This window comes from Gymnogyps californianus, chromosome 3 (assembly GCF_018139145.2).
Source record: "Gymnogyps californianus isolate 813 chromosome 3, ASM1813914v2, whole genome shotgun sequence".
NCBI lineage: Eukaryota > Metazoa > Chordata > Aves > Accipitriformes > Cathartidae > Gymnogyps > Gymnogyps californianus.
Window position 1 is genome coordinate 8,357,931 of NC_059473.1, and position 26,105 is coordinate 8,384,035.

General features: G+C 39.8%; 1 protein-coding gene across 4 annotated transcripts in view; it reads left to right on the top strand.

Annotated features, from left to right (window-relative positions):
* The window catches only part of MACROD2 (mono-ADP ribosylhydrolase 2), an 898,754-nt gene that overhangs the window by 504,343 nt on the left and 368,306 nt on the right, over positions 1-26,105 (top strand). For all 4 annotated transcript variants that reach the window (XM_050893412.1, XM_050893413.1, XM_050893415.1 and 1 more), the window contains one exon: positions 17,868-17,989. In XM_050893412.1, coding sequence (XP_050749369.1) covers positions 17,868-17,989 — 122 coding nt within the window. The remainder of the gene's footprint in view (positions 1-17,867; positions 17,990-26,105) is intronic.

The following is a 26,105-nucleotide window of genomic DNA, read 5'->3' on the forward strand; positions in this document are numbered from 1 at the left end:
TCCCTCCATTACAGGCAGAAAAATTCACATAAGAACACCGTTTCATCAGTTTGCTGTCTTTTTGCTACGCCAATTATTGTGATGGCTGTGTTACTCCATAGGCCAGTGCTGACACTTAGGGGTCAAAAGCAAGTAAATGCTAAGGATATGCTGCAGTTGTATTTTTGCCTGCCAGCTTATTCCCATTGAAGTCGCAGAAACACTGCACAGAAATAAGATAATGCTTACGCTTAAAACTGAGCCCCTGCCAAATGTAGGTCTGTACCGTCTTCCACCTTTTGCATTTACTGGGTCAAAACTGGGAGTAAGACACACGGTTTTGAGTCTCCTCAGTTGCAGCTAATTCTGGAAACTTTATCCAAACATCTAGCTTTTACAGTATTTGCAGACGGTGCTCATGGAACTGATGTCTCTGTAGATAGATTTCAGAGCTATCGGTGACTATCGATATGGTTAATAGTTTGTTCTTTACACTTTCTGATACGGGGGAGGGAAAAAAGTGTGTTCTGATCTCCATAATTTCTCTATGTTTTGTTACAACACAACCTAGACTCTACACACGCTTAATTTATAAGTAATCCAAATCTTTGGGTTTTGAACTTACCTTTTAGTCATGGAAATAAGGAAGGAATTGAATTCACTGAAACCACAGAAACTATTAAAGAATGAAATAAAGCATTTGGAAGGGTCAGCTGTATAAAGACTAGACTTGAATAGCCAAATAGCACTGAATGCTCTTCTCAAATGCTCTCCTCTTTAAGAAGTTACTGAAAGGAAAAAAAGAAAGCCTCCTTTAAACAGAAGTTGTATTTGGCAGTTTTATTCCTTATTGGTTAAATGATAAGTATTTAAAGCGTGCTACCTGTTTTCTCATCGTATAGCACAGCTGATGCATCCCCTTTACGTGACCTTAGAGGTGCCTCATTGACTTTCTTGCAGTCAGTGGACTTTCCATGTCATCTGTGATGAATCTCTAAAAATCCTAAGACTTTTTGTGCTCTTTTTAAGCAGTGTTGGCTTCATTCTCTGAAGGAGATATCCCTCCTCTCTCAGAAGTCCTCTTCAGCATTAAAATGTAGTGTTGTGTTTTCCTAGAAATCAAGGAGTTTTTAGGTGAGAAGTTCTCAGGATAAAATAAATTGCACTCTGTGTCTTCATAAGTATATCAAGCACGCTTCTAGCTATTGTTTTTCTTTATCATTGTGCCTTTTAATGAAGTACGTAGTTTCTAAATTCTCAGATGAAAGGATTTGGGCAGGGGTGCAAAAAAGTTCACTCCTAAGGCTATCGAATCGCCTTGTAAACCTTTCTGTGGCTTTCAGCAAGACTGGAAACCTGTGAAAAGGATACTTGTTAATTCAGAGACTTTCAGATGAAGTTGAGGGCTAATAAGCCTTTCCTGAATTTTACAGAACCTTCTACCTGTCCCCCCCTTTCTGTATTGCAGTATAATGAATCTTTGCTTCCGTAGGAGCTGTCCCCCAAATTTATTTCTACCCAGGGCTATATACTTTATGTGCGTTATCCATTCCTAATATGAAGTTTCAACAGTATGCACAGCTTATATCCACAGTAGCCATCTATCACTTGAAAGAAGACTTTAATTAACGGAACCCTAATTTTAATGAGGTACTGAGCCATGATCTTGTAAATTCTGCAGCACAGAGAATCACTTAGTTCAGGTTCACTTGTAACAATCCTCAGCAGCGCAGTGGTTTTTATGACATTGTTTAACAGATTTTGATGTTAATGTAGGAGCCCTTTTTGGAGTAACAGTCTTCTTTACCTTGTAAGCATATTTGGAATTAATTGTGTTTATGTTTTTCAAGCAATGATGCTGTTGCTTGCCTTCTGAACAAAAATTCCTGGTATGTCTGAACTATTCACCCTGTGTCCACCCTGGGACTCCGAGGGGATTCGCTGCTTTCAGATCCTTTCCAAAGGCATCTTTGCTGCAACGCCTAAGCCAGTCAAATTCCATTATTTTCACAGACACCACTCATGTTTAACAACTGCAGCAAAGTAAACAGGTTATGCCACTTCCCCAACCTCCTCGTCTTGCGACTGCGGGAATGAACGCTGCGTAGGAAGAAAGGGCAGTTCTCAGCGGCGCGTTTAATACCCTGGCTGAGATGCGCTGGTTTAAACATGCTGCGCTTGACATAAGACCAGAAGGTGGGAAGCGAGACAGGGAGAGTTTGGTGCCAGCTTTCTGTATCCTTGCGTCTGAGCCAGCCAGTCGCCAGTCCTCGTCTGATCGCAAGTGACAGCGGCATGTTGAGCTGCTTTAACCTGTGACGAGCTCTCCCTGCTCCCAAGGGGCAATTCCGGCAGCGCTGGAGATGCTGGGGACAGAAAGGTATATCCACAAGTGCCCTTTCCCTGAAAATGCTGCGTGGGGTGAAGACGGTGGCTCTGCAGCAGTGTGTAAATGTTCCCTTTGTGGGAGGGATGGCCCTAGGGCAGCAGCGCCTGCTGCTTTCCCTGCTGTTTCCCAGAGTCCTCGCTACACAGAGCACGTAGGTGAATTTAAGAGTGAATCCCTATGTGACTTTTTTTTTTCCTTTTTTTGAAGTATCATCACTTACAAGAAGCCATTCAGGTGGTTGTGAATGTTGTTTTAATGGGGCTATTGGAAAGACAGGGTTCTCCCACAGAACCAAGAACCAGAAATGTTGAAATAGTTCCCTGACAATAGAAAAAAAGAACATCGTTCTGACAGATTTTAAGCACTAAATATCCAATCGCTTATCCATAGCGAAACAGGAAATTGAGAAGGCTCAAAGCATGGGGCACCCTCTTTCAGATAATCACACAGTAATCCAAATTGCTTATTATTTGATTGTGAATAACCCAAATGCCCCGGTATTTACTGTTCTTTAACTGTTTTGGACCTCTAGTAGTATTTTTTAAAAATAAATACTATGTTTTTAACAAATTGATGTTATTTAATATCATATTGACTTACCATTCATTTCCTTGAGCAGATAGCATTATATTAATCTCTATACTGCCAGGATTCACACTTGAAGTATGGATTTTTGTTTGCATTTTTAAAAAAGTGCATTTCATAGCATTTGAGTTTAGCATAATTGTTCAACTTCCCCATCAACCTCTATTTCATAGTATCAAGGAACTCCACTTCCAGAATTTAACTGGTGCTTTTGTTGAAATTATTAGTAAATTGTTTCGTACTAAGATGATGAGAAGTAATTTTGTTTGAAACTAAGTAATCTTCTTATTCAAGGGCTTTTAAAAGAAAACTTAAATCAGCATTCAAATTACTATTCAGACTCTGTTTATTTTAACTGATGATGCATTTTCATTGTCTTGTTGTCCTACTCATGTTGCGATGAGAATGCAGATTTAGACCTTCTGGTATCTGTGGTTCATACCACAAATAAACAATTCTACCTGACTTGTCCATCAGCTGGTAATTGAAAATATCAGCAATGGTTTCCATTTTAGTCTCAACCTCCAACAGTTTTGTTTGGGGTTTTTGGGTTTTTTTGGTTTTTTGTTTTGTTGTTTTTTTTTTTTTTTCCAGAATTTAGCAGAAGTGAACATGCACTTATTTTGGCAATCCCATTTCAAGGGATGTTATTAGGAACTTCTTTTTGGAAGCATCGATATGTTCTTCTTGGCCGTGAACCACTGTTTGAACACTTATAAACTACTCAACTAGTTTTCACAATCTGTTGTCCTGTAAAGTAATAAATGGCCCAAATTTTCTACACACTAATTAAAATTCCATTTCTCATGAATTCCTTAATCGAGAGCAAGTCATTATGTGCTTTGTTGATTCTTAAGTGCAAAGATAATTGCAATGGGCAGCATGAAAGTGGTTTGATTATTGCCTGTCGACTCTTGTGAATTCTAATAGGTCTAATTGCATAGCATCAATTCATCATCTCAGCATCACTTCTTTTTATTATTAGCTCTCTGAATTGTAATGTGCTCATAAAGAAGTGTAGTAGTATATCAGGGCTGACATGGTACCTGGCCTATTGTAATTTTCCTTCCTTACCTAATGTTGCTATTGAAATTAGAAGTTTATTACATGGCCCCCCTTTCCAGAAACTAGTTTAAAAAATTTGTCTCCATGAAGAAAAGGATACTGTCTTCCTCTGAATTTGCATTTGTAATTTCTCTGCTAAATGATAGTCAGTCCTATTTTTTACTTTTCCAAATCATTCCCATAAATCCTGACCGTAACGTGTTGGCTGCAAAACATCTATCAAAAGCTTTATGACAGGGTTCTTTGTTATTGCTGAACATTATTTAGACGATGAGGACTCTGTAATGAGGTGAAGTTCCCAACAAAAACTTTATTGGTTGAGAAGCAGGAAGAAAAGGAGCACTCAGATGTATTAGAATTTCATTCTGTGGGAAATCAGGACAGGGAATTAGTTTTGTTGGTGTCCTTTTTTTTTTGCCTTTGCTTCCACACCCCACCCCCCCACCCCCCCTCAAGCCAAGGGTATCGGTTTAGAAAAAGTTATCTTGAAAGTAGCTGAAGATAGCTATAGAGGAGACCACAGTCTTGTAACTAAAGGTTGCAAGGTTCTGGATTAATAATTTTTAATAGATTTTACTGCAAACATGCAGAAAAATCCTGGCTTCTCTGAAAGATGAAGTTTCTACTAAGCCAAAGTATTACAAATATTTAAATTCTAAAACATTAACACTGTCAGCACTAACATAGGCTAAATTACTTGTTTCTGAAAAGTTTCCTCTTGAGTTTTCTTAAAAATGGAAAGATGCCTTTGTGCTTACGCTCAAGCTTTACCTTTTTCTAAAACTTTGGGAGTGTAGTGAAATCATCATCCTACATTCCTCATCCTTTGCCTCTTCCATCTGCTGCAGCAGCACCAGTAGTATCTACAGACTCCTCAAAGCACTAAGAGCCATTGCTGCAAATTGATCTTCTGAGTCATACCACAGCCCAGGCACTTTACCGTGGAAATGGTGCTAGTGAAGCAATTGGATTTAGCTTTTTCCAATGCTTTCAGACATGGGAACTACACTGAAAACATTCATGTGCATAAGGTCAGGATGTTTACCATGATTAGTATCAAGCATTTGGCTTGCCTTGAAAAAAAAATTTGCAGCAGTTTCATGAAAACATGTGAAAGCACGTGTCTATGTTTTGTTTTCTGTACTGCTGTCTTGCCTAACATGTTTTTGCTTGCTTGACTGTGTATTGCTTAGCTGGCAAGGTCAGCCAAATTGTTTGCTGCTTCATGTGCTCTGATTTCTGGCCTTTTGTAAACAATAAGAGCTGACATTATTCTTGAAGCAATTGCTTTCACTGTGAAAATAGCAGTATGTCTTTCTGACAACCCACGCAAGGGGAGACGGTGCTGTGAAGTACAACTTTGCACACAGACTTCTAAAAATTCCACCTAATCCTCAGGCTGGCGTTAAAGTGGATAATGTGAGTTTGCAGACATTTCCTTTTTTCCTGGAGAAATGATGCATTGAGCTTGTGGGCACTGCGGGTGGCAAAATAACCATTTTGCTTCAGTAACAAGTGCAATAAAATTTCCAAATATTTTTCTTAATATGGTTTTCCAGAAATTGGGCAGTTCCGCCTTGACAAGGCACAGCCTCGCACTTGGAAACGGCATGTTGTTCCGACACTTGTCACCCTTGCAAGCTTTGCCATTGCCACATCAGGTTTTTTTCGAAGGCATTACTGTGTTTACAAATTACTGCTACCATTTCTAGCCCCACTCTTTCTGGTTCCCAGTTCCTAAACCATGATGGCCTATTTAAGGGACTGGAGTTTGAAACTCCCCGCTTGCGATTATCATGAAATGCTTGTGACAGGTTAGTGGGATGCTACGATGTTACTTAGAGCATAAGTTGACTGTATTTACATCTGTGTTTCTTCTACAGCAAGGCTAAGCTCAAGACTGCCCTTCAGCAGCTCTTTTAGGTCATTACATGACTTTCCAGAAGGTTGTTTTAAATACGTTTTCTCGATTGAGCTGAACAAGGTATGACACCAGTGTTTTTCCAAGGGCTCTTCCTAGTGGCATTGACACGGAGAATATTAGCAGTGCAATAAGCCTCTGCAAGTTGCTAACGGTTTGCTTTGCAAGACATTTTTATCTTGACAAAACAAAAGAAAAATAGTTTCCCTGCTTCTTATTTTGGTATGTTTGCTCCTGCTGCAAATTCAACTGTTTACAACTTCCACTGATGCAAAACACTGTGAAGATGTTTGTCAAAGCTTGTTTTTCACTTGGATCCACACGAGCATTACATATTGTGCAAAATACCATACCACACTTTTCATTAAATGTCCTCGTTGGATGCGTTTCATTTCTCTACTTAGCTTTTGTATCTGCCAGCACTTTTGAGCACATTTGCTGGAGACTCTTAGCTCCTTTCCACCTCGGTGGTGCTTACCCATGTCGTTGGTGAGCTAAGCTGCCATGTAAGCAGGCAGCTTCTGTAGCACAGCGGGGCCGGTAGCCTGGCTGAGCTGGTCACAGCCTGTGAGAGGGTGTATATGCCTTAATGTGAAATACTGCTGAGTTAGATGTTGTGACATGAACGCAATCCAGACAGTAAATGGAGTAAAGATGGGTGGTGTTTTCTTGTCAGCGCTTTGTTTACATTTTGCTATTCGTCTCCTCTGGTGCATCTCTCTCTCTGAGCTGGAAGGGAGTAGAGATCAGAAGATTTCATTGTGATGTTTCTGTGGTGTCTGTGAAAGCTCAGTTCTGCGGAGGTTTCTGAAAGAAAACTGATAAAAGCAGACCCAGCGTTAAGGAGAGACTACCATGTTCAGACGCAGCCATATCAGCCAGAAAAACGGTTTCTTTTTTCCCCCCTCGCCTGCTGCGAGGGGCGCATCCTGCCGGCCCCATCTGCGAAGGTACGGACTGAAGCGCAAATTGTAAGCTTGGGCTCAAATTTAAGGAGTCCCCAGACTGAGCAAGACGTAGCTGGAAAGTCACGGGCTGTGTCCTGTTTGCGTTGGGCAAAGGCTCCGGTCGGCTGAGTGTGCACAGAAGAGAGTGCTGTCAGGGCAACCGTACCTTTGACCGTACCCTTGCTCACCGGGGCAAAGGATCTGCTTTCAGTCTCGATCCAAGCCTCACGTTTACTTAGTTCTGCTAAAATAGTTGCTGGCTTTATTAATAATATAAATTAGCCTGTTTGCTCATTTTGTTTGAAGTATTTGGAGAAGTAATAGCTGTTTATTAATAAAGCATGCAGGTAGCAGGGTTGAGGCACTGAAGTTCTTCCCTAAATCTCTTTATTTTTTCTTTAGTCTGCGTCTATGGTATAGTATAGTCTGTGTAGATACATGTCTTTCCATTTTCCCTCCCCTCCCCTTAGGTTCAGGCTTGCTCATGCCTCCATCGTCTGGTGGGTTTGCTTTTAACATGGGTTGCAGAGCAGTGAATTCCAAGTGCTAATGTTTGTCTCATTGCCAGCTGATGAAACTATCTTTCAAACTAGAGAGCATCTCTGGGGAAGAGACTGGGAGGAAATGGTCAAAGGAATTTATCACGGATGCTTGGCACGTACCGCATTCCCATAAATTGGTATCTGGAATATGTTGATATCAGGAGGGCACTTTAGCATGGTTTCAGCCACCTAAAATTAAAATAAAATTGATGATAGAAAGCGAGATTCCTCTTCTAGGCATGAAGCCTCATGTTACGGTTCAAAGAGCTGTCCAGTTATTTCGCTTATCACACTTATATGAAGCAATTAAAGTGGCACTGCCAACTTGAAACGTAGTCAGCTTTTAAAAATGAGTTGAACTTACTTTTGGGTACCGCATATGTCCCTGTTTCCATTGACTGCGTTTGTTGAGTGAGTTTGGGAGAGAAGTGGTGATAGTAAATATAATTTTTTTTCTCTTTCCATTGTTTTGTGATGGGCTCATGGGTGTAGCAGGGGAAACAATCTCTAAAGGAACTGACTGTAGACAAAGGTCTGTGAAATGCGACTTGCTGAAAGTCCAGAAGAGAAATATTTCAGGTGAAGTAAATTGGAGAGACTATCTATATTTTTCTTGTTAAAATAAAGAAGTAGTAAAAGTGAGATTTTTTTTTTTCAGTGATGCCTCTTGAAAGACTAAGTGATAAAGGTGCATTCCTTCATCTTGGCAGAAGGTGTGCTGTCGTTTCCTTTGCCGATGTTTGGATCCTTGCTGTCTTTAAGCCATGGTCTCACTGATTTCAGTGAGACTGCTCCCAGACTTGAAAGCAGTTTGCAAGTTCAGAGCTATAAACACTATGTTTGTTGCTTATGAGGAAAATACGGTATCTCCTATATAAAATGCAGTCCTGTAGCACGGTTCACGTCTCCTCAGCTCTGTCTTTTTAGACTGGGAACACTCATTTTAAAAAATGTTTAATGGTTTCAGTCTTGTTGTTTCTAGCTTTCTCCTCCCTCTGCATCCACTCTGCTTTGAGAGATGATAAAAGGTACCAACAGGCTGCACGAGGCTCTCCTGTCTGTATTCCAAGAGCAGTGTGTTTGTGGCAAGGGAAATACTAAACTTTCCTAGCATGGTTTCCTAAGTTTTAAGTGTTCAAACTTTAAAGTTCGTCAGGCTGATTTAGCTGCCACTGGTTTCTTTAGGAGTTATGCGGAGAGCCTGTCATTTTGTCACCTTTTTCTTTTTTTCTTAAAGACGACATGCAAAATTCTTAGCAAAGCATGTATTTTGTACTGTGAAGGTTATGTAGATTAGAGAAGCGTCACATGAAAAAGATGTGCTCCAATTTTTGGAGGTGGGAGAAGTTTGTTTATTCTGAAGAAAATATGTAGAAAAAGTAAATGAAAAAATAAGCGTGGTAACTTTTTGTAATATGCCGCCATCAAGGAATAGATGCACCACAGTGAAGCTCTGAATATAATAAAATTTTCCTTGAAACTTTAAGTCATACTTTATTGCCTCTTTAAGGAGCCCATAAAACTTCCTATTAAGGAAACAATTCTTTCGGTCTGATTTTTAAAAACCTTTTTACCTGAAGCGATCTGATTTAAAAAGTTGTATCCCTTCACTAGGCAGATAAAAACAGCGCTGGCAGTTTCCTCTCGTTTCACCTGAGGTTATTCTGCTGCTAACGTGTGATTAAGGGTTGTTTAGTTTGGTCTTCTGAAAACTTTTTGCTATAATCGCTGGTCCTTTCAAATGAAGATCGGTGCTTTGTAAGCTTTTATGCTGATATTCTTAAATCCCATGTGAAGGACAAATAATCTGAGTAATTCAATAATTTCACGAAGGGAAAGAAAGCCTTGAAGTATTGGCACAACGAACCCTGGTTCTGACACTCGCCCTGCAAACGGTCTGGGGACCTGCTTGTATTCAAGACCCAGTTCAAGATTTCCCATGGCCATGGCAAACATTACATGTTGGGTTGTGTGGAGGTTTTTTGTTAGTCCTTTTACTGTAGTTCTCTGGGGATGCCTTCCTTTGTTTCAGCGTCCTTGCAACAATCGCAACCGAATAACAAAAGGTGGTTTAATAACAAAAGTTAGTAATGTTACCAAAACAGAATTTGCACAGGAAAAATCCTTAAAATAGGAAATAAAGGGCTTTTGCTATAGCTTGTTGTTAAATTATTAGAGCACTCTGTAGCACTGTTTGGCACTCAAAGGAAAGCAGAAGAATTTCCATTTTGTGTTAATCTTTTCTGGATAGAATTAGTCTGGTACTATGTTTTGTAGTGAGGCTGAGTGGGCTTTTTTGTGTTTGGGTTTTTTTTTTTGGTTTTGGGGGGTTTTGGGTTGATTCCCCACCCCCCACCCCCTCAAGGGCATATTTATGCTTTAACTGTGCAATACACCAACAGAGGTAACTAAATCAGCTTTAACGGAACTAGGTTGGACACTGAAAACAGCCCAAGTGTGGCAAGGGGTCTGTGCTTTAAGAAGCTGAGAGCATTAGCTCATTTCTGATTTCTGTGCCCCTGTAGTTAATCCGATTCCAAAAGTAGAACTGAAGTTAATTTAAACCCCGTTTGCATATTTTTATGACTGGATTTGTGTTGCACGTTTTTAGGGTAATATTTGCAAGCTTCTCTTTTGAATCAGGAATCAAGTGTGGTTAAATATACCTTGAATTTATGTGGCTAGTGTTATATCCTTCACCATGCTGTGTATTTTGGTTTGAAATTTCTGTGGAATGGCAGACTGAAACTCTCTATTACTTAGTGTCTTAAGAATAAGCACTCTCAATTTAAGGGCAAACAAGTTTATTTTTGAGTGCTGGAAAGCCTTCTGACTGAATTATTAGATGAATTAAAACCAAACTCACTCCCAAACATCTTTTGCTGTCCAATAAAGAGAGAAGTAAAGAGAGGATCTTTGTGGCTCTTGCTTTCCTACATGTAGCAAACATAAACTAAAAGACAGATTAAGGCATCTTTGTCTATAGCCTTGTCCACTTGCAAAGAATAATAGTCAGAGGAAGATGGAGAGCATTACTTGGGTCAAGAGGGTCACTTGGTATGTGTTTCCCAAGCCACTCAATGAGGACGGTGCTTGGCCGAGCTCCTCTGCTGCTACAGCAAAATGAGGTTTGCTGTAGTGTGATGAGGACAAAATCTGCTTGGAGCAACATAATTTCATTTCGTCTGTTCTGTTTTCCTAGGTATATTAAGGTCTTTATTTGGGTAGACGATTTGTAGAGGGGAACAAGGATAACATTTGAGCATTTTTGCTGCAAGTTCTTCAAGTCCAGATTAAAAAAGAAACGGCAAGTCACGGATGTCATAATTTCATGTTGAGTCATGTCGTGTTCGTTTCATGTTCATTCCTATCACATCACGCTATGAATATCCCAAATGGAGCCGTTGCCTTTTAGCTTTACATGTAGGCAATTATTTCAATCGAAGTTGTGGGGCTCTCTGTCTAGCCGCTGTTTTGACATCTGTCATCGTAGTACTAAATTGCTTTGTAAAACCTATTACTTTGGGATATAGTATAGTGTCTCTTAATTGCATCACTTGCTTCTCCTGCCTGAACAGAGCCTACTTTTGTTTCCGATGTTGATGGCGAGGCCCTGATGGCAGAGCAATGCTGTGAGTTCATTGATGGGAGGGGAACTGCTCTGGGATTACACGGGCATACTTGGGCCTTGTATTTTATGACGAGCACGAGTGCCAAAAAGGCTTGGGTTCTGACTTGTGTGACTTAATTCTCTGGCCGGCTGTTGAGGCCGTGGTATAACCATTGCGAACAAGCTCTCTGTGTTTTTTAGCTTCCCACGGATGCCAAGCGATCGCTCTCTGCTAAATGCTGGCTATTGAGTGCAGACTTCTGTGGCTCCCCAAAGGATCTCTTGGGCTTGGCAAATCCTTTGCCTCTCCCTTTGGGAATATTGTTTTCTGACTGTCTCTGCTGTCTCGTACTTAAAATATACACCTAACCCACAAAGAGGGATGCTGGTTAATCATTTACAATAAACATATTCTTTACCTTTTCTTGGGCAGACAATGCCATTTAGGTGAAAATGGCTTAAATATTTTAAACAAATGACTTCTAGATACCATAGCTTTTGTGGCTAATGAAACATTTTTTTGGTTGACCCAGAACAGCTAATTAATCACTGAAGGCAGCTATAAAAGGTACAAACTTCAGAGTAAGCAGTGCTTATTGCTTCAAGCCTAAAAAACTGAGCCTGTCTCTTTAACTGCTGATAAATGCAATGTATATCTATATAAAGCAAATAAATACTTCCGAACTGAGAAGCTGTGTCATACGTAGTCATGCATAGCCTTGCGTGATCTATAAAAGATGTTGTCTTGCATTTAAAATATTCAGCTCCGTTAATCTAGTTTTGGAGACATATATTAGTAAATAACTTAAATTAGGCTGTGGTCCTAGGGGATTCATTTAAGCTGAACTTAAATTAACAGTTGTTTGTTACGCACTGAAAATGCACATTTTATGTGCAAGTGCATGTAACTAGAAATAGAAAATGAACAAACCGAGCAAATTTGTGTACCAAAGCGTTAGGCTACGTGCATTCCTTAAGACCAGGGATATTCAGTATGTACGAATATCTAGAGATGATTCCATTTCCCATCAATTGAACCTCAGCTATCCCTTTTCGGCATGAATATGGTGGGTGTTTATGGTGTAAATCAACTGATAAGATTTACAAATGGAGCCCTAAACGCTCCGAGTTTTTGTCAGATGGTTTTTTTTTTTTAATTCAATGGCACACGCAGTGCAGTAGCTTCCTTCTTAAAATTCATACGGTTCCTGCTGTGATTGACAGGGTACAGCTTCATTATGCAGTTCACTAGATGGGCCGATTATGGCTATGAATGTGTGAATGGGATGAATGAGAGAAATGTGTAATTGATTCTAGCCGTAGTCGGCTGGTTCATTAACGGTGTGAATGCGCCACACTCACATCTGTAAGGGAAGAAATGGGAGAAACTTATTTGTACTTTTTCAATTGTTTGGAAAAAACTCATTATGCTAATATTTTTGCCATCTAGTGTCACTTTTACGAAGAACAAGGGAAGAGTAAATTACATCAGAAGTAAGTTACATCAGTCCTCCAGGTTGGTTTTTGAGGCACAGTCGCTTCTCTTCATCCTTTTGCAACTGGAAGTTGGGTTTTGTCTTTGCCCACGCGGCTCTGCCCTTTCTCCGTAGCAGTGTAGATAAAAACTGGTGTGACAAACGGCATGTTAAGATGTATGGACTGACTTGTTTAATAAAAAAGACCAGCGAAAACAAGCCTCATCGGCCTTTTTAAACATAGAGTTTGTATGCTACAGCAGACGTAGTTTCATTTTTGACTGGCCTATACGGGAGTTTGAGGGGAGAGTTGCTGTGCTTTTGAAGTGTTTATTAAATGCGCGAATTATATTTATTTTCACTGGTGGCTAAGTAGGGACAAGGATGTTTTAAATGCCCAAATGCCTGTTACACTTCCAGATTAGTTTGTGGTTTACAGAAGATTCACTTGTCTGCTTTCATTATAGTGCTTCAGGGAAAAAGAACCAAAAATGGAACGAAAACAAGCAGAGATGATACAGGGGGTGCGCACACACCAATCGGGGTGCGATTGTCACAGGCCTTGCTTTGGCCGCCAGAATTTCTAACCAAATGCCTGAAAGTCAAATGACCAACAAGAGAGCGGTAGATCCTATAAGGTCTCCTTGGATCAACCAAGTGTTGCAACGCGAATCTTGGAAAAGCCAGTGTAAAAATAAAATGGTGCTTCAGCCCTAAAGGAGCTCCAAAAACACAGTTGTACAGCGTAGATCTGTGCTGATGCTTTCTTTTGACCGCCCCTACCTTCTCTTTGGAAGCGTTTCTGTAGGAAAAAAATATCTCCTTCCCTTATAAATACCACTTTAAAACTAAGCAGCTTCATTAGCATTAAAAGCAGTTTGATCCATTGCTGTGGCCCGAATCCCAGATGAGAATATACCTCCCTCTGGGGCTCTCCACCTCGGTGTACTATTAAAAATGTAGGCAAACATCTCTGCTCTGTGTACACAGAGACAGTGATTTACAAACACGTGGATTGCAGCTTTCTTTTTAATGAAGTTTCTTATCAATGTGCTTGGCTGGAAGACTGACCATAGTAAATCAGAAGCTTCAAAGCAGGGCTGGCAGCTTCATTTGACATAAAAATTAAAGTACTGCAAATGGTGAGTGTGGCATTCTCTGAGAGCCGACTGTTCCCAGTTTTACTCTGTTTACCTGGTTTTGAATAACAAAAAACCATATTAGGGGACACTTTGGGGAAATGTTCATATCCTTTGCTCCTGTTTGACCTCATTAAGAAATGCTCAGACAGCAAAAGGGGTGCAGGAGCTCCAAGAAGGAACAGGAGCTGTTTGGTAGCAGGGACCTCTACCAGGCTTTTCCAGCCAAACTAAATCTTTTTGGAGTTTCTCTGCATTCCCCCCAGTTTAAAAATCTTTAGGTGATGAGACTGCTTCTGTTTCATGCCATTGTGCCTCTGCGTGCACAGTTTATCTTCAGCCCGTTGTCGTGCTCGTCCCCATGGCTGGTGCTCCCATCTGTGTTGCCCTCTGCAGTCGGTTTGCCTTCTCCTGCGGTGAAACTCTTCCCTGCACGTGTCCTGTGACGGTCCTTCACCGTTGTTGGAAGTCTGACCTGGAAGTCGTGTTTGCTTCAGAAAGGCCGTGCGCTTCTCTAGGGTGGATGCTCGTTCTGGTTGTGGGTAGACTGGTGTGGAAGGCGATAAGTAGGGCTTGCACATCCATGTTTGTCCTCACCAGCAGTGCTGGAGGTTTGCATTTGGGGCTGGCTGCTGTAGCGGGTGGCCAGAGCAGCAGTGCAGCGGTTCTGCCCCTTAATTTTCTTGTAGATAAATGCCTGTAGACCTCCCCACTCCAGCACACCCACCCTCCTCTGTCCTCCAGCTCCATAGCGTACAAATTTCTCCGTCTCTGTGCAGCTGGGTGACGGAGGGAATGTGTGAGCAGAAGGGAAACTTTATTGTGACAGAGAAGCTGGAAGATTGACACAGTCTTCATAGATATATTAAAAATAAATGGCTCTGCTTCAGCCTGTGAAGTCTGATCCTCATATATTAACTGCATGGGCTGGGGGATGGGGGGAGAGCTGTTTTATTTTCTGGTTTGTTTGCTTTATGCCTGTAAAATCTCAGAGGGGTTTGCCTGCCTGCAAACTTTAACGTATCGTGGAATAGCTTGAGCAGAATAATGTATAGGCAATGTATGGATACACTGATTTTATTGACAAAGTACAACAATAAAATTATTACTTCCCTGTTCGTCTGCTGACCATGAAACACTGACATGTTATTAATGCTGCTCTGCTAGTAAAATCTTACTCTATCACGTGTTTCATAATAATAAAGTGCCTAAGAAAAGCAATTTTTGCCAATGATATGCTGTAAACAATTACAATAGTTTTGATATTTTATAAACCAATTCATAACCATCTTCAGTGTTCTGTCTAAAGAGCCACCTATGATGGGCTTGTAAAAATTACAACATAAAAGCTGATAACTGCATTAAAGGTTACCTATTTACATGAAGTGTCTGGTGCAGCGATAGAGGGTTGCTATTGAGGCACCATGAAAATGCTAAATCAGGAAGTTCTGAAAAAAGATGACAAGAAAAACATTTCCCATTTATTGAGCAGAGAATTTTTAAAATTATTGTTTAATAATGGAAGACTAAAGGAATAGAGTTAAACATTTAATGAGTGAAATGCATCTAGATATTATACCAAGGGGAGTTTTATACAGAAAGACCCAAGCAAGAATTTGGTACTTGGGCTGTTCCCCAAAACTCCTTCTTGTTGTTAAGTAATAAATTAATAATTTAAGCCATTAACCTTCAGCTTTTATGCAGCTGCACCTTGAAATGCAAGTTAACTCAGCCTTAGCAGAAAGAGCGAAATCTTTTATGATTCTTTCTTTTATTCATCTTTTACACTTTTTAAGTTGGTTTTATAGTCATTCCTTTATTTGCTTGTTGGCTGGTGGGTGTTGTGAATTTGAAATACATCACGGTACCTCCAGTCTTAGTGTCTATAAATGTAGAATGACCTTGGTTGAGATCAGATTCGCTAGTATATTCCTTCCCCCTTGCTCAGTAATTGCAGCTGGCCTCTTTCAAACACAAACAAGGAAAAAAAGTCTAGAGAAGCTTTTTCTGTCTCTGAAGTTGCAGTCAAGTGCCAACACTTCCAAATAGAAACCTTTCTTGGAAAGTTTCAACCTGAAGGAAACTGCTGTAGTCATGATCTGAAATTATGGTCTTTCCTAATGGAAGTACTCACACACTCCTTATCTCTGCAAGCAGAAGCAAATTTTAAACTAGCTATGCTATTTCTTTTTTCCTAGGTGTTAATAGTTCTCAGTTTATTGTAGTAGCTAAGATGTGTGTAAAAAAAAAAAAAAAAAAAAAAAAAAAACCAAAAACAAAAAAACAAAAACCCACAAAAAAAAACAAACAAAAAACCCCCACAACAACAAAACAAAACAAAAAACAAACAAAAAACCCCTCTCTTTTCTGAACTCCCAGGTGAAGCCATTCTGCTTGCTTCAGTCACCTGCTATCATCATCCTGCTCATCAGTGGATAAAGACTCAACACCTACTTGATGGTTCTGTTGCCTGAAGTGCTGTAGGGAGGGTTTGCTGGAGTCACTGTCTGGCAGCTGTGACATTCAACAGAAATTATCCAGTCTGTCCATCTTGTGCCCACAACTGGAGAAAATTACTGTGATCAAAATGGAAAGAAGAGTAGTTAACCTTTTATTTACTTCTCAGTAGGGTGGTTTTCTGCAGCAGTTGGGAAGTTTAGCTCTTGCGGGTTTCAGTTTCCCATCACAGCCGATTCCTCTGTGTTTCTGGGTACTGGGATTCTCTGAAATGCTTTTATTTGCTGAATTATCAATACTTTCTGGCTAATGTAAAGAAAAATTTTGGAAACATTCAAAACGTTTATGCCTCAGCACATAAGCCACCTTTTAAGTAATAGAGACCAGGACTTGACAGATGATGTCTGGATAAAAAAGACAGCGTACATTTTAACGTTAGTTTGTCCATTTTCACTTATGCTTTGGTGTAGGTTGGAGGGAAATAATCAAAGACAGCTTGGACAAAGGATAATGGTGTGAGTACTGTAGGATTTTGTGAGCAAATTAAAATATTCTGGAGTGTAACAACAGCAGATGTTTCTTGGAATCCTGTCCCATATGGGATGGAAACACAACCTGACCAATGGGACCAGCGGTACTGCAATTGAAAGCATTGGCCTAATCCCTGTTTGTGGCAACGCTGCAAAAAAATAGTGCCACTGTTTATTGCTGCTGCTGCTGTATATTGTAGGGGATGATAAGGAAGGAAAAAAAAAAGTACCTGCCACCATAACTCATTCTATTGTGTTCGCACGTGCTATAGAAGAGTGACGTTTGAAAAGTAAAAGTGCTTCCTACTAGTCAAGTGTGGGGGGGAAATAAAAATAAAAAAATCATGACACCTTTTAGTTTGTAGATTTCTTTTCAAGGTTTTTTTTACTCCAGGCTTTTTACTTCATTTTTTTTATAGCACTTTAGAGACTTTGATTGCAGTATCTGATTTTGATGAGTCCAGAGGCATCATACCTAAGATATTCCTTAACTGTACTTTCTCTTTTTGTTCATTATAAGTTCCTTCAAACAGAATATTTTGTTTTATTGCATGGTGTCTTCATCTGGTCTGATATGAGAGGGAAGCACATTCTTTGAATAACTAACACGTTCATAGGTCACAACTTTTCTTCTCTTAAAATGATTGCTGAGAAAAGACTTGAAGTCTTAGACAAAAAAAGATGAGCTGTGTATCACCATCAATGTGCTGAGGTTCTATGTAGTGAACTTTCTCAGTGAGTGGACCTTGAAGGGCTGGGAACAACTGTTTCAAAATTGTACAATATTTACAGTTATACAGCCCTAAAGATTTAGGGTATATATGAAAACATTTCATCTATCCTGCATGTGGATTGCAGTACACAATATGTTACACAAGTGTTTATGTACACAATTCCTTACATGTATAAGTACACAATACATTACGTTTATATACACAATAAGTTACACAAGCGTTTAGTGCATCTTTCTCATTTTTTCCTTTAGTCCCAATACTTCAAAATTTGGCCTTTACTGTTCTTCACTTTTAGTTATCACAGATGTAGCTGCTTATGTGATTTCCAGTTCTAAACATTTTCTTACAATATTATTCCTACCTTTGTGTCTGGTTACAATACCAGAATGGATTGACTTGCAATGTAGTAGTTCTGCGGAGTCATGACATAAGTAAAAAAAAAAAAACACCATAGGATTTCTAACTTTTTAAATCTTATTTTTTATTTCCTGCAGATGTGATCCATACTGTTGGGCCGATCGCAAGAGGCCATCTCACCGACACTCATAAAGAAAACTTGGCAAATTGCTATAAATCCTCTCTGAAACTGGCAAAAGAAAACAATATCAGATCAATTGTAAGTACTGTATGAGAACACATTATTTTTTCAAACTTGGATCTTTGTTTTCTTGCTGTAGAATAATTATAATGGTAGGCTTCCAGAAGGATTTCTTGCTGTATGTGACGTGAAAAAGCAAGAAATTAAATATAATTCGGCCAAAATAGTTGCTAGAGGAAAGGGATATGCTTATTTTAGGAGTTAGGGAAAGTTGGCCTGGTAGTAGGGGCACAAACAACTGTCTTGTTAAGAAAGGGAGGGAGCTGTTCCTGTGGCTTATTCTTATGCTGTATTATTTATTAAAAAAGACCTAAGAAGCCACTGGTCAGGAGGATAACTGCATGCAATACTATTTCCTAAATAGCTGAGAAGTGATTAATTCGTTGCTTATTCTGTCTGTTAATGTTTCTTCCCAAAAATAAAGATATTGGTCAAGTGGCACTGTTTATAGCACCCCTGTCCTGGTTTCAGCTAGGACAGAGTTAATTTTCTTCCTAGTAGCTGGTATAGTGCTGTGTTTTGGATTTAGTATGAAAATAATGTTGATAACACACTGATGTTTTCAGTTGTTGCTAAGTAGTGTTTATACTAAGTCAAGGATTTTTCAGCTTCTCATGCCCAGCCAGCAAGAAGGCTGGAGGGGCACAAGAAGCTGGGAGGGGACACCGCCAGGACAGCTGACCCAAACTGGCCAAAGAGCTATTCCATACCACATGACATCATGCCCAGTGTATAAACTGGGGGAGCTGGCTGCGAGGGGCGGATCGCTGCTCAGGAACTAACTGGGCATCGGTCAATGGGTGGTGAGCAATAGCATTGTGCACCACTTGCTTTGTATAGTTTAATTCTTTTAATATTACTATTGTCATATTATTATTATCATTATCATTGTTTTTCATTCCTTTCTGTCCTATTAAACCGTCCTTATCTCAACTCCCAAGGTTTTTTTCCTGATTCTCTCCCCCATCCCAGGGTTGGGGGGGGCAGTGAGCGAGCGGCTGCATGGTGCTTAGCTGCCGGCTGGGGTTAAACCACGACAACCCCCTCACCAAAATCAATCATAAAATAGCCTGTTACATGATATTCCATTGAATTATAAAGGTTCCTTGATTGCTTGAAATACATCTTACATTTTTGTACCTTAAAAGGCCAGATTTTCAAAGTTCACAGAGAAAAGGAGCTGTTCCCTCTCCAGCTCTGGAGCTTTGATTCTGTAGCTCAAACCATTGCAGCTGAAGTCTTTAGATATCCATAGGTTAGTTCCCTGTACGTTTAACCAAGAAGGAAGTTACCACCTGGGCCTGACTTCACACCTTTTGGGTCATTTTGGCTGGTTGTGTGATAGCACGTATGTTTGGCAACTTAGAACACACACACACTTAATCTAAAAAATGTTAGTTGGACCAATGGTGTTATATCAGGGTGAAATACTCAGTAAGGGAAAGCTATTAACATTGAAAAGTCACAAATAGAAAATAAAGCTTTTTGGGGAGAGGGGCAGGACAGGTGTAGGGCTTTGAGCCTGAGTTAGATGTTCCCTTCAGAGTCAAGCCTGACGAATATTGCTTGTTTCTTTCTTGTTGGTGTAAACTGGCCCCTCACACTTTTTCTGCTAATGAAATCCTCTCTCTTCTTCTCAAAATGGTGTCCAGTAAGCCTTCTCTCTGCCATTATCCAGCTACAAAAGAGAGGTGGTACCCAGTGTAGTTGTAACTTGATTTTTGATTTTTTTTTTTTTTCCTTTTAACGCTAGGCACATAAGTTAGAACAGAAAGCAACCCGGGGAAGGGAGCATGTTTTGAACTCCTCCTCTCTGGGATTGTTTAAACACACAACGATGTTTGTCGTGCTGTGATTCTCATTGGAGCCAGTAAGACCTCTGTGCTGTTGCTCCTACATTCATCCTTGTTCCTGCCTTTAGGCTCTGGGCAATTACATGCTGCTTCTGGGGCATTCAGGTTAGTGAGAATAAAGTTCCTAACATGAGGGGGGGGGGGGAAGAAAAGAAAAAAAAATAATAATGAAATGGTGTAAAAAAGAATATTGAAATAACAAAGGAAAAACTGCAGTGGGCATTGGTCAATGCTGGTAAAGCTTGCATCTGTAGGGACCCTGTAATTTTAGGACATTCTAGGTGGTAGCTTGGTATTTAACATGGAATAAAAAAGAGTGGTCGTAGTCATGGGTTTCATGAAAATTAGCCTGATTTTTTTAGTAAGAAAAGATGACCACGGGAGGAATCATCCACGGATTATTTCCTTGCTGGTTAAGAGCTGTTGACTGTGCACCTGTTTGAGATAAAAAATACTCAACGCCCAGACTTGCAGAACACAGCTGCACAAGCTGAACAGGAGCCAAGAGCCATTCATTCATACCAGCATTAAGAAGCTTAGCAAGCAATATGGATTTTTAAAGTCCACATGACAGATCGTGAACTGTTCTGAAAAGCCCTAAGTCCAGTGATTTCAGTGATGCTTTGGGAAGTGAAGGCTACTTGAGTGTCTACCCTAATGAACAAATCAAGCCTGGAGCAAAGTAAAATGTATAATTCATTCAATTAAGGTGCAGTAGATTACTGTGAGTCTGAAGAAAAGAATACAAAGTGCAAGTGGGTTTCGCAAGGTCCAGTACAGTAGACATAGAGGGAAAGGAAAGAGAATAAAAATATCTACAGACTTCTGAGGCTTGCAGAGACCCAGTAGAGAGAACAGAAGTACTCAAATAGACAACATCTGAATGTGGACTGGATTATGGCAACAGATATATTTGCAATAGGGAGAAGACAAGCAAAAATGGGGGGGAGGGGGGAAGGTTATGTGTGTAAAATAAGGAAGAGAAAATCAGCTGTGTTGATTGACAGCATATTTTGATTGCCTCTTTAACAAAATGAAATACATATGGGAAAGAGGAAAATGAGGAATTTTAAAATAGGTACTGAGTAAAAGCAGGAAAAGCAGTATACATATGACATATAAATAAACAGGTATTGATGATAGCAAGTTGTAGTATACTACAAGAATTAACTAAACCAGAAAGCATTGGAGCACTAGCAGTTGTAGTAAGTGAGAATGAAGCAGGAAGACATTAAAAGATTGTAACGACATGAATGTGTTACTTATCTTCAAAACAGAAAGGATAGCAAGTCTAGAAATTTGTGCAAAAAGAGGAAAAAAAAACCCACAAATTGTTTTGAACATGAATCGTGTCAGAGGAATTAGAATTGCTGGAGGCATTATGAGTGAAGAGTAATGATGAATGGCAATGTATCAAGTTGGACAGAAGTGTGCAGGGTGACTCAGGGTGCACCGCTAAACGCTGTTTAATTTAACATCTTTATTAATGATTTTTGAAGACTACATAAACAGCTCATTAATTACATTTACAAATGATACTACATTAGGCAGTGTTGCAAACACTAGAAAAGGACAGAGATATATGATGACAATTGATTACAGAGACTGCGAATATAACCTCATCCAGCATCCGCTACAGCACCAGAAGGGAGCATTTGCCTCCACTTCAGTGGAAGATAGGTCAGAACCAGAGCTGACAGCTACAGTGTAACTCGGCATGGGAAAAGATGAAGTAGCATATGGTGGGGAAAAATAACCCAGTTCACAAATAGTCAAAGGGAGAAGCGTGCTGGAAAACCAGCATAATGAGGAAATGGTCTTGAATAATAAGCTTCAAATTAGATATACTTATGGCAGTCACTTGTTTTGTTTCAGTATTACATATTGTTGAGCTGCCTATAGAGAAATGATGGATGCCATAGAGGTGGTAGTTTCTGTTCAAAATGGACTGGGGAGAACAGGAATAAGATTTGGAATAGATCAAAACCCACTTAAACATATGTGTATGTAGAAGTTTTACATACTGAGTAAGGGAAGCAGTGATCTTGAAATACTGTGTAAATTGGGAGATGCAGCTGTATGGAGGGGGGAAGAGAAGAATGTCATTGTGTGTATGACAAAACGGCAATTAAATGGTGTAGCTGATATTAATTTGGGTTGTGTTCACATCCAAGGTGTCCAGGCATGGATGAGAGCAACTCTCTGCTAACTCTTGGGGGAGCACTGAAATCTCCTCTGAAAATGTTATAATCTCAGTATATTAAAAAAAAAAAAGCGATAGGTAAAACTACCAAATGAGATGAGGGAATATAATGAAATGCCAGTGAGCGTCATTGCCGAGGTTCATAATTCACCAGCAGCCCAGCCATGGGCGAAGATTTGCATAGCCATTAAGGCAGAAAGAAGAGCCTCAGGAACAAATTTGCTTGCCCGCAGGATTGTTCAGAGAAATCAAATGACCCCCGAGATTTGTCTCCTGCGCCCGTTTTCTCAGACCTTTTACGTTCAATATGAGGTTTCAAATGCCGTATCAGCTATTTTCATACAGGAGTTTCTCAGGTCGTCTACTCCATCTGCCTTTTGGGTTACCCAAGTGAAATTTATGTTTGTGTTTGTACTTGTTATCTGGCATTCCCAAAAACATGCAAGCGCTTTTTCCTTTGCACTTGTTTATGTAGCCGTGCCCACTGTAGGACACTTGAGCTGCTCTCTCACTATTTGTGTGGTCATTGGTGCTGGGTGAACCTTTTGTGTTGGACGAGCCTTATTTATACAATCCTCTGTCTGGTTAAGAGGATACTTGAGACATTGTTTCTGTTTATCTCCACTTAAGTTGGTACTGATCAACAGGAGAAAAAAAAATATTTAAAGTAATACAAGGAATTTATTTTAGGAGTAAATAGTTGGCATTTAAGCAAATTAAGTTTCTTAAAGGTTCAGAATGATTTCCTAGTAATGTAAAAAATTATATTTTGATGTTGGTCTCTAACACACTAGTAGCGATTGCTATCCTGCATCAATTAAATCTCCGCTGCCTGAAACACTGGGAATACATTGTAGGCACCAAATCTTCACTGAAAGAAGAAATGGTAAAAATAGTCCACTACATGCTTTTTCTGTTTTCCTGTAGTGGTTTCTAAATAAGAGTCTTACAGGCCAATTAATGGTTAGATTATCAGGCAGACTGGGGGAGTTGTAATCACTGTTTTCAGGGATTAAATTGGTCCCGTGTTTACACATTGTTTGAAATTATTTACTCTGTGTGCTCTGACTTTTTCAGAGGACCTCCTGTCCTGCTTTTCTTTGCATACGCTGCTTTGAAGCCGTCTGATACCCTGGAACTTTTCTGAACATCAAGCACTTCCCTGCCACATACTTCCTTCAGACTTTGTTTGTGGTTAAAAAAAATCTCAATCAATTGATGTCAGTCGAAGCCAGGATTGCACTTGGACACTTTATGAGCTACACAGAAAATAAAAAAAGATGCTGTGCATTGTCGTGGGTGGGATCCAAGTCAAAAGGGCTGTAGTGCGTTTGCGGAGCGGGGAAGTTGGTGCTGATCCCTCACCCAGAAGGCAGGGCAGGCTTCCTCTGCCATGCTTAGGGAAATGGAGAAGTTTTGTTTGGGACTACAGCTCTGCTGTTGTTCAGGGCAGCATTCCGCATTGCGGTGGGGGTGAATTGTAAAGCTTTAACGAGAAGCATTTCTTTAGACCGCGCTCTCTGACCTCCACCTCTAGGAAGAATTACGGCTAGTGTGTGAGGGCTGGAGGAAATCCTCAAAGAATGCGACTTTGAGTTGCAGAAGGAGGCCTGCTTGTCACCAACAAATATATTAACAGGGTTAAATACAAAATACAGAAATTTTTCTATCGGTTCCCTAGAGTCAGGTAGGGAAGAGTTCATGCTATTCTAGAGCCTTACTAGATTAGTTTGCTGTTGCATTAAAAAAAAACACATACCAAAAATATCAATCTGTCTTTCTGCCTGGATGTTTGTGCTATGAATGCAAAAGGTAGTCCTGCTCCAGGGAAAGCCTCTTAGCTGGACTTTACTTCTCAGCACAACCACCTTGCTCCTTCTGTCTAAAGTATATAAAGGCAGCAGGCGATCTAGAAATATCTCAGAAGTAAGAGGACCTATTCAAGGGCTGACTTGCTCATCTTCAGGTCGAGTGGAAAAGCCATCACTTGGCAGTGGGATGGCTAGTGACCTGTAATGATGGGGTATTTCTGGGAGAGTAGGTTGTCTCTTTTGACTCTGGATAAAGTGGGTCCCTCCTGTGCACATGGCTTATGCTGCATTTTGGTTAAGGTTATTACAAAAGTATGCTAAATAGGATCGGGGCATGCTTTTTGAAATCCACATTGCGCCTCCATTTCTGGGGTCTTAAATCAGTGTACACAATGCATATTACTAGCTGTGCATATGCAGTGCTTTTGAAGTGTTATTTGAGGCTTTCCTATTTTATTCCTTTCATATAAATATTAAGTTAATCTACAGGGATTTTCGACTCATCCTTTTTGTAGGTGTTTTTCACAAACAAAGGTCACCTACGTTAATTATATTTGTTGTCTGGGTATTGGCAAAGTTAATACCAATACTAATATAACTCGTTTGTACAGAAACACAACCTAATAATTATTCAGAGCAGCATATAAAAATACATCAGGAAAGGTACCTGCCACTTATCCGTTTATAGTGCTTAAGAAATAACCGAATTGTCTTTTTAATTGTCTTAAATATTTGTCCCCACCTGCAACTGGGGATTTTAAAAATAGATTTTGCAGCTATGCACTGATATTCTTGGTATTTGTATTCACCTTTAAAAGGAAGTTGTACTTCTGATAGGCTGCACTGTTTCTTTGAGCTTCGTTTGAGTGGAGACATATTTAGCCTCTGTGATGCCTGAATCTTCAATTGTAACTCATGGACTTAAATTTTTAATATCAGTTTCAAACCCAGAGCGTTCTCAGCTCCTCCTCTTCTAAATTATAAAATTCGTGAAAGAGGAATTTTACTTGAATTGTAGAAAGGCACTTAGAATGGTGTACTATAACGTTATTGGTCTAACAGATTGTTTTACGGTCTTGCCTTTACCTGCCTTGTTCTCTTATGATGCAGAGTTATGTTTTAGGGAAAAGCGAAGCGATTTTTTTTTTATAGTTTATTTTTAAGGAAACTTATTTCTTGCTGAGAATGTTGCCATAGCAATGAGTTATAAATCTGAAATTCCTAAAGGTTGACTTTATTCTATCATCTGGTTTTCTGATACAGATTCATATCCATCAATCAGAAGAGTTGCTTTGGAAGGAAATTTCCGCAGCATCATAAATCCACTTAATTTGTTTCTTTGAAACACTTGTTTAACTTGTAAGCTATGATATGACTGATTTTACATTTTCAAACTCAGTTTTCTCTCCAGCTTAGCCTTCCTCTTTTTATTTTGCTTATTAACTTTCTTCTTCTCTTAGATATTTTCCAGATGATATCTTTAAAAATTAATCTACTCCGTTAAGTTTTTAAGTTTGCTCAATTACCACGTTGGCTTTTTACATCTGTGTCAGATGAGGAGGTTGTGATCTTTCCTTTTGGTTACAGAAATTGCTATAGCTGGCCATGCTTTCGTTAACCCAAGGTGAACCTGCTGCTTTGTGTTGCATGTGCTCCCAACCATTTCTTCCAAAATGATTGTCCTGGTTTCAGCTGGGATAGAGTTAATTTTCTTCCTAGTAGCTGGTATAGTGTTAGGTTTTGGATTTAGTATGAAAATAATGTTGATAACACACTGATGTTTTTAGTTGTTGCTAAGTAGTGTTTATACTAAGTCAAGGATTTTTCAGGTTCTCATGCCCAGCCAGCAAGAAGGCTGGAGGGGCACAAGAATTTGGGAGGGGACACCGCCAGGACAGCTGACCCAAACTGGCCAAAGAGCTATTCCATACAATATGACGTGATGCCTAGTATATAAACTGGGGGGAGTTGGCTGGGAGGGGAGGATCGCTGCTCAGGAGCTGACTGGGCGTGGGTCGGCGAGTGGTGAGCAATTGCATTGTGCATCACTTGTTTTGTATATTCTAATTCCTTTAGTATTATTATTATCATAGTGTTATTATTATCATTGTTTTTCCTTCCTTTCTGTCCTATTAAACTGTCTTTATCTCAACCCACGTGTTTTACTTCTATTCTTTCCCCCATCCCACTGGTTGGGGGGAGTGAGCAAGCGGCTGTGCGGTGCTTAGTTGCCGCCTGGGGTTAAACCACGACAATGATCTTGGCAG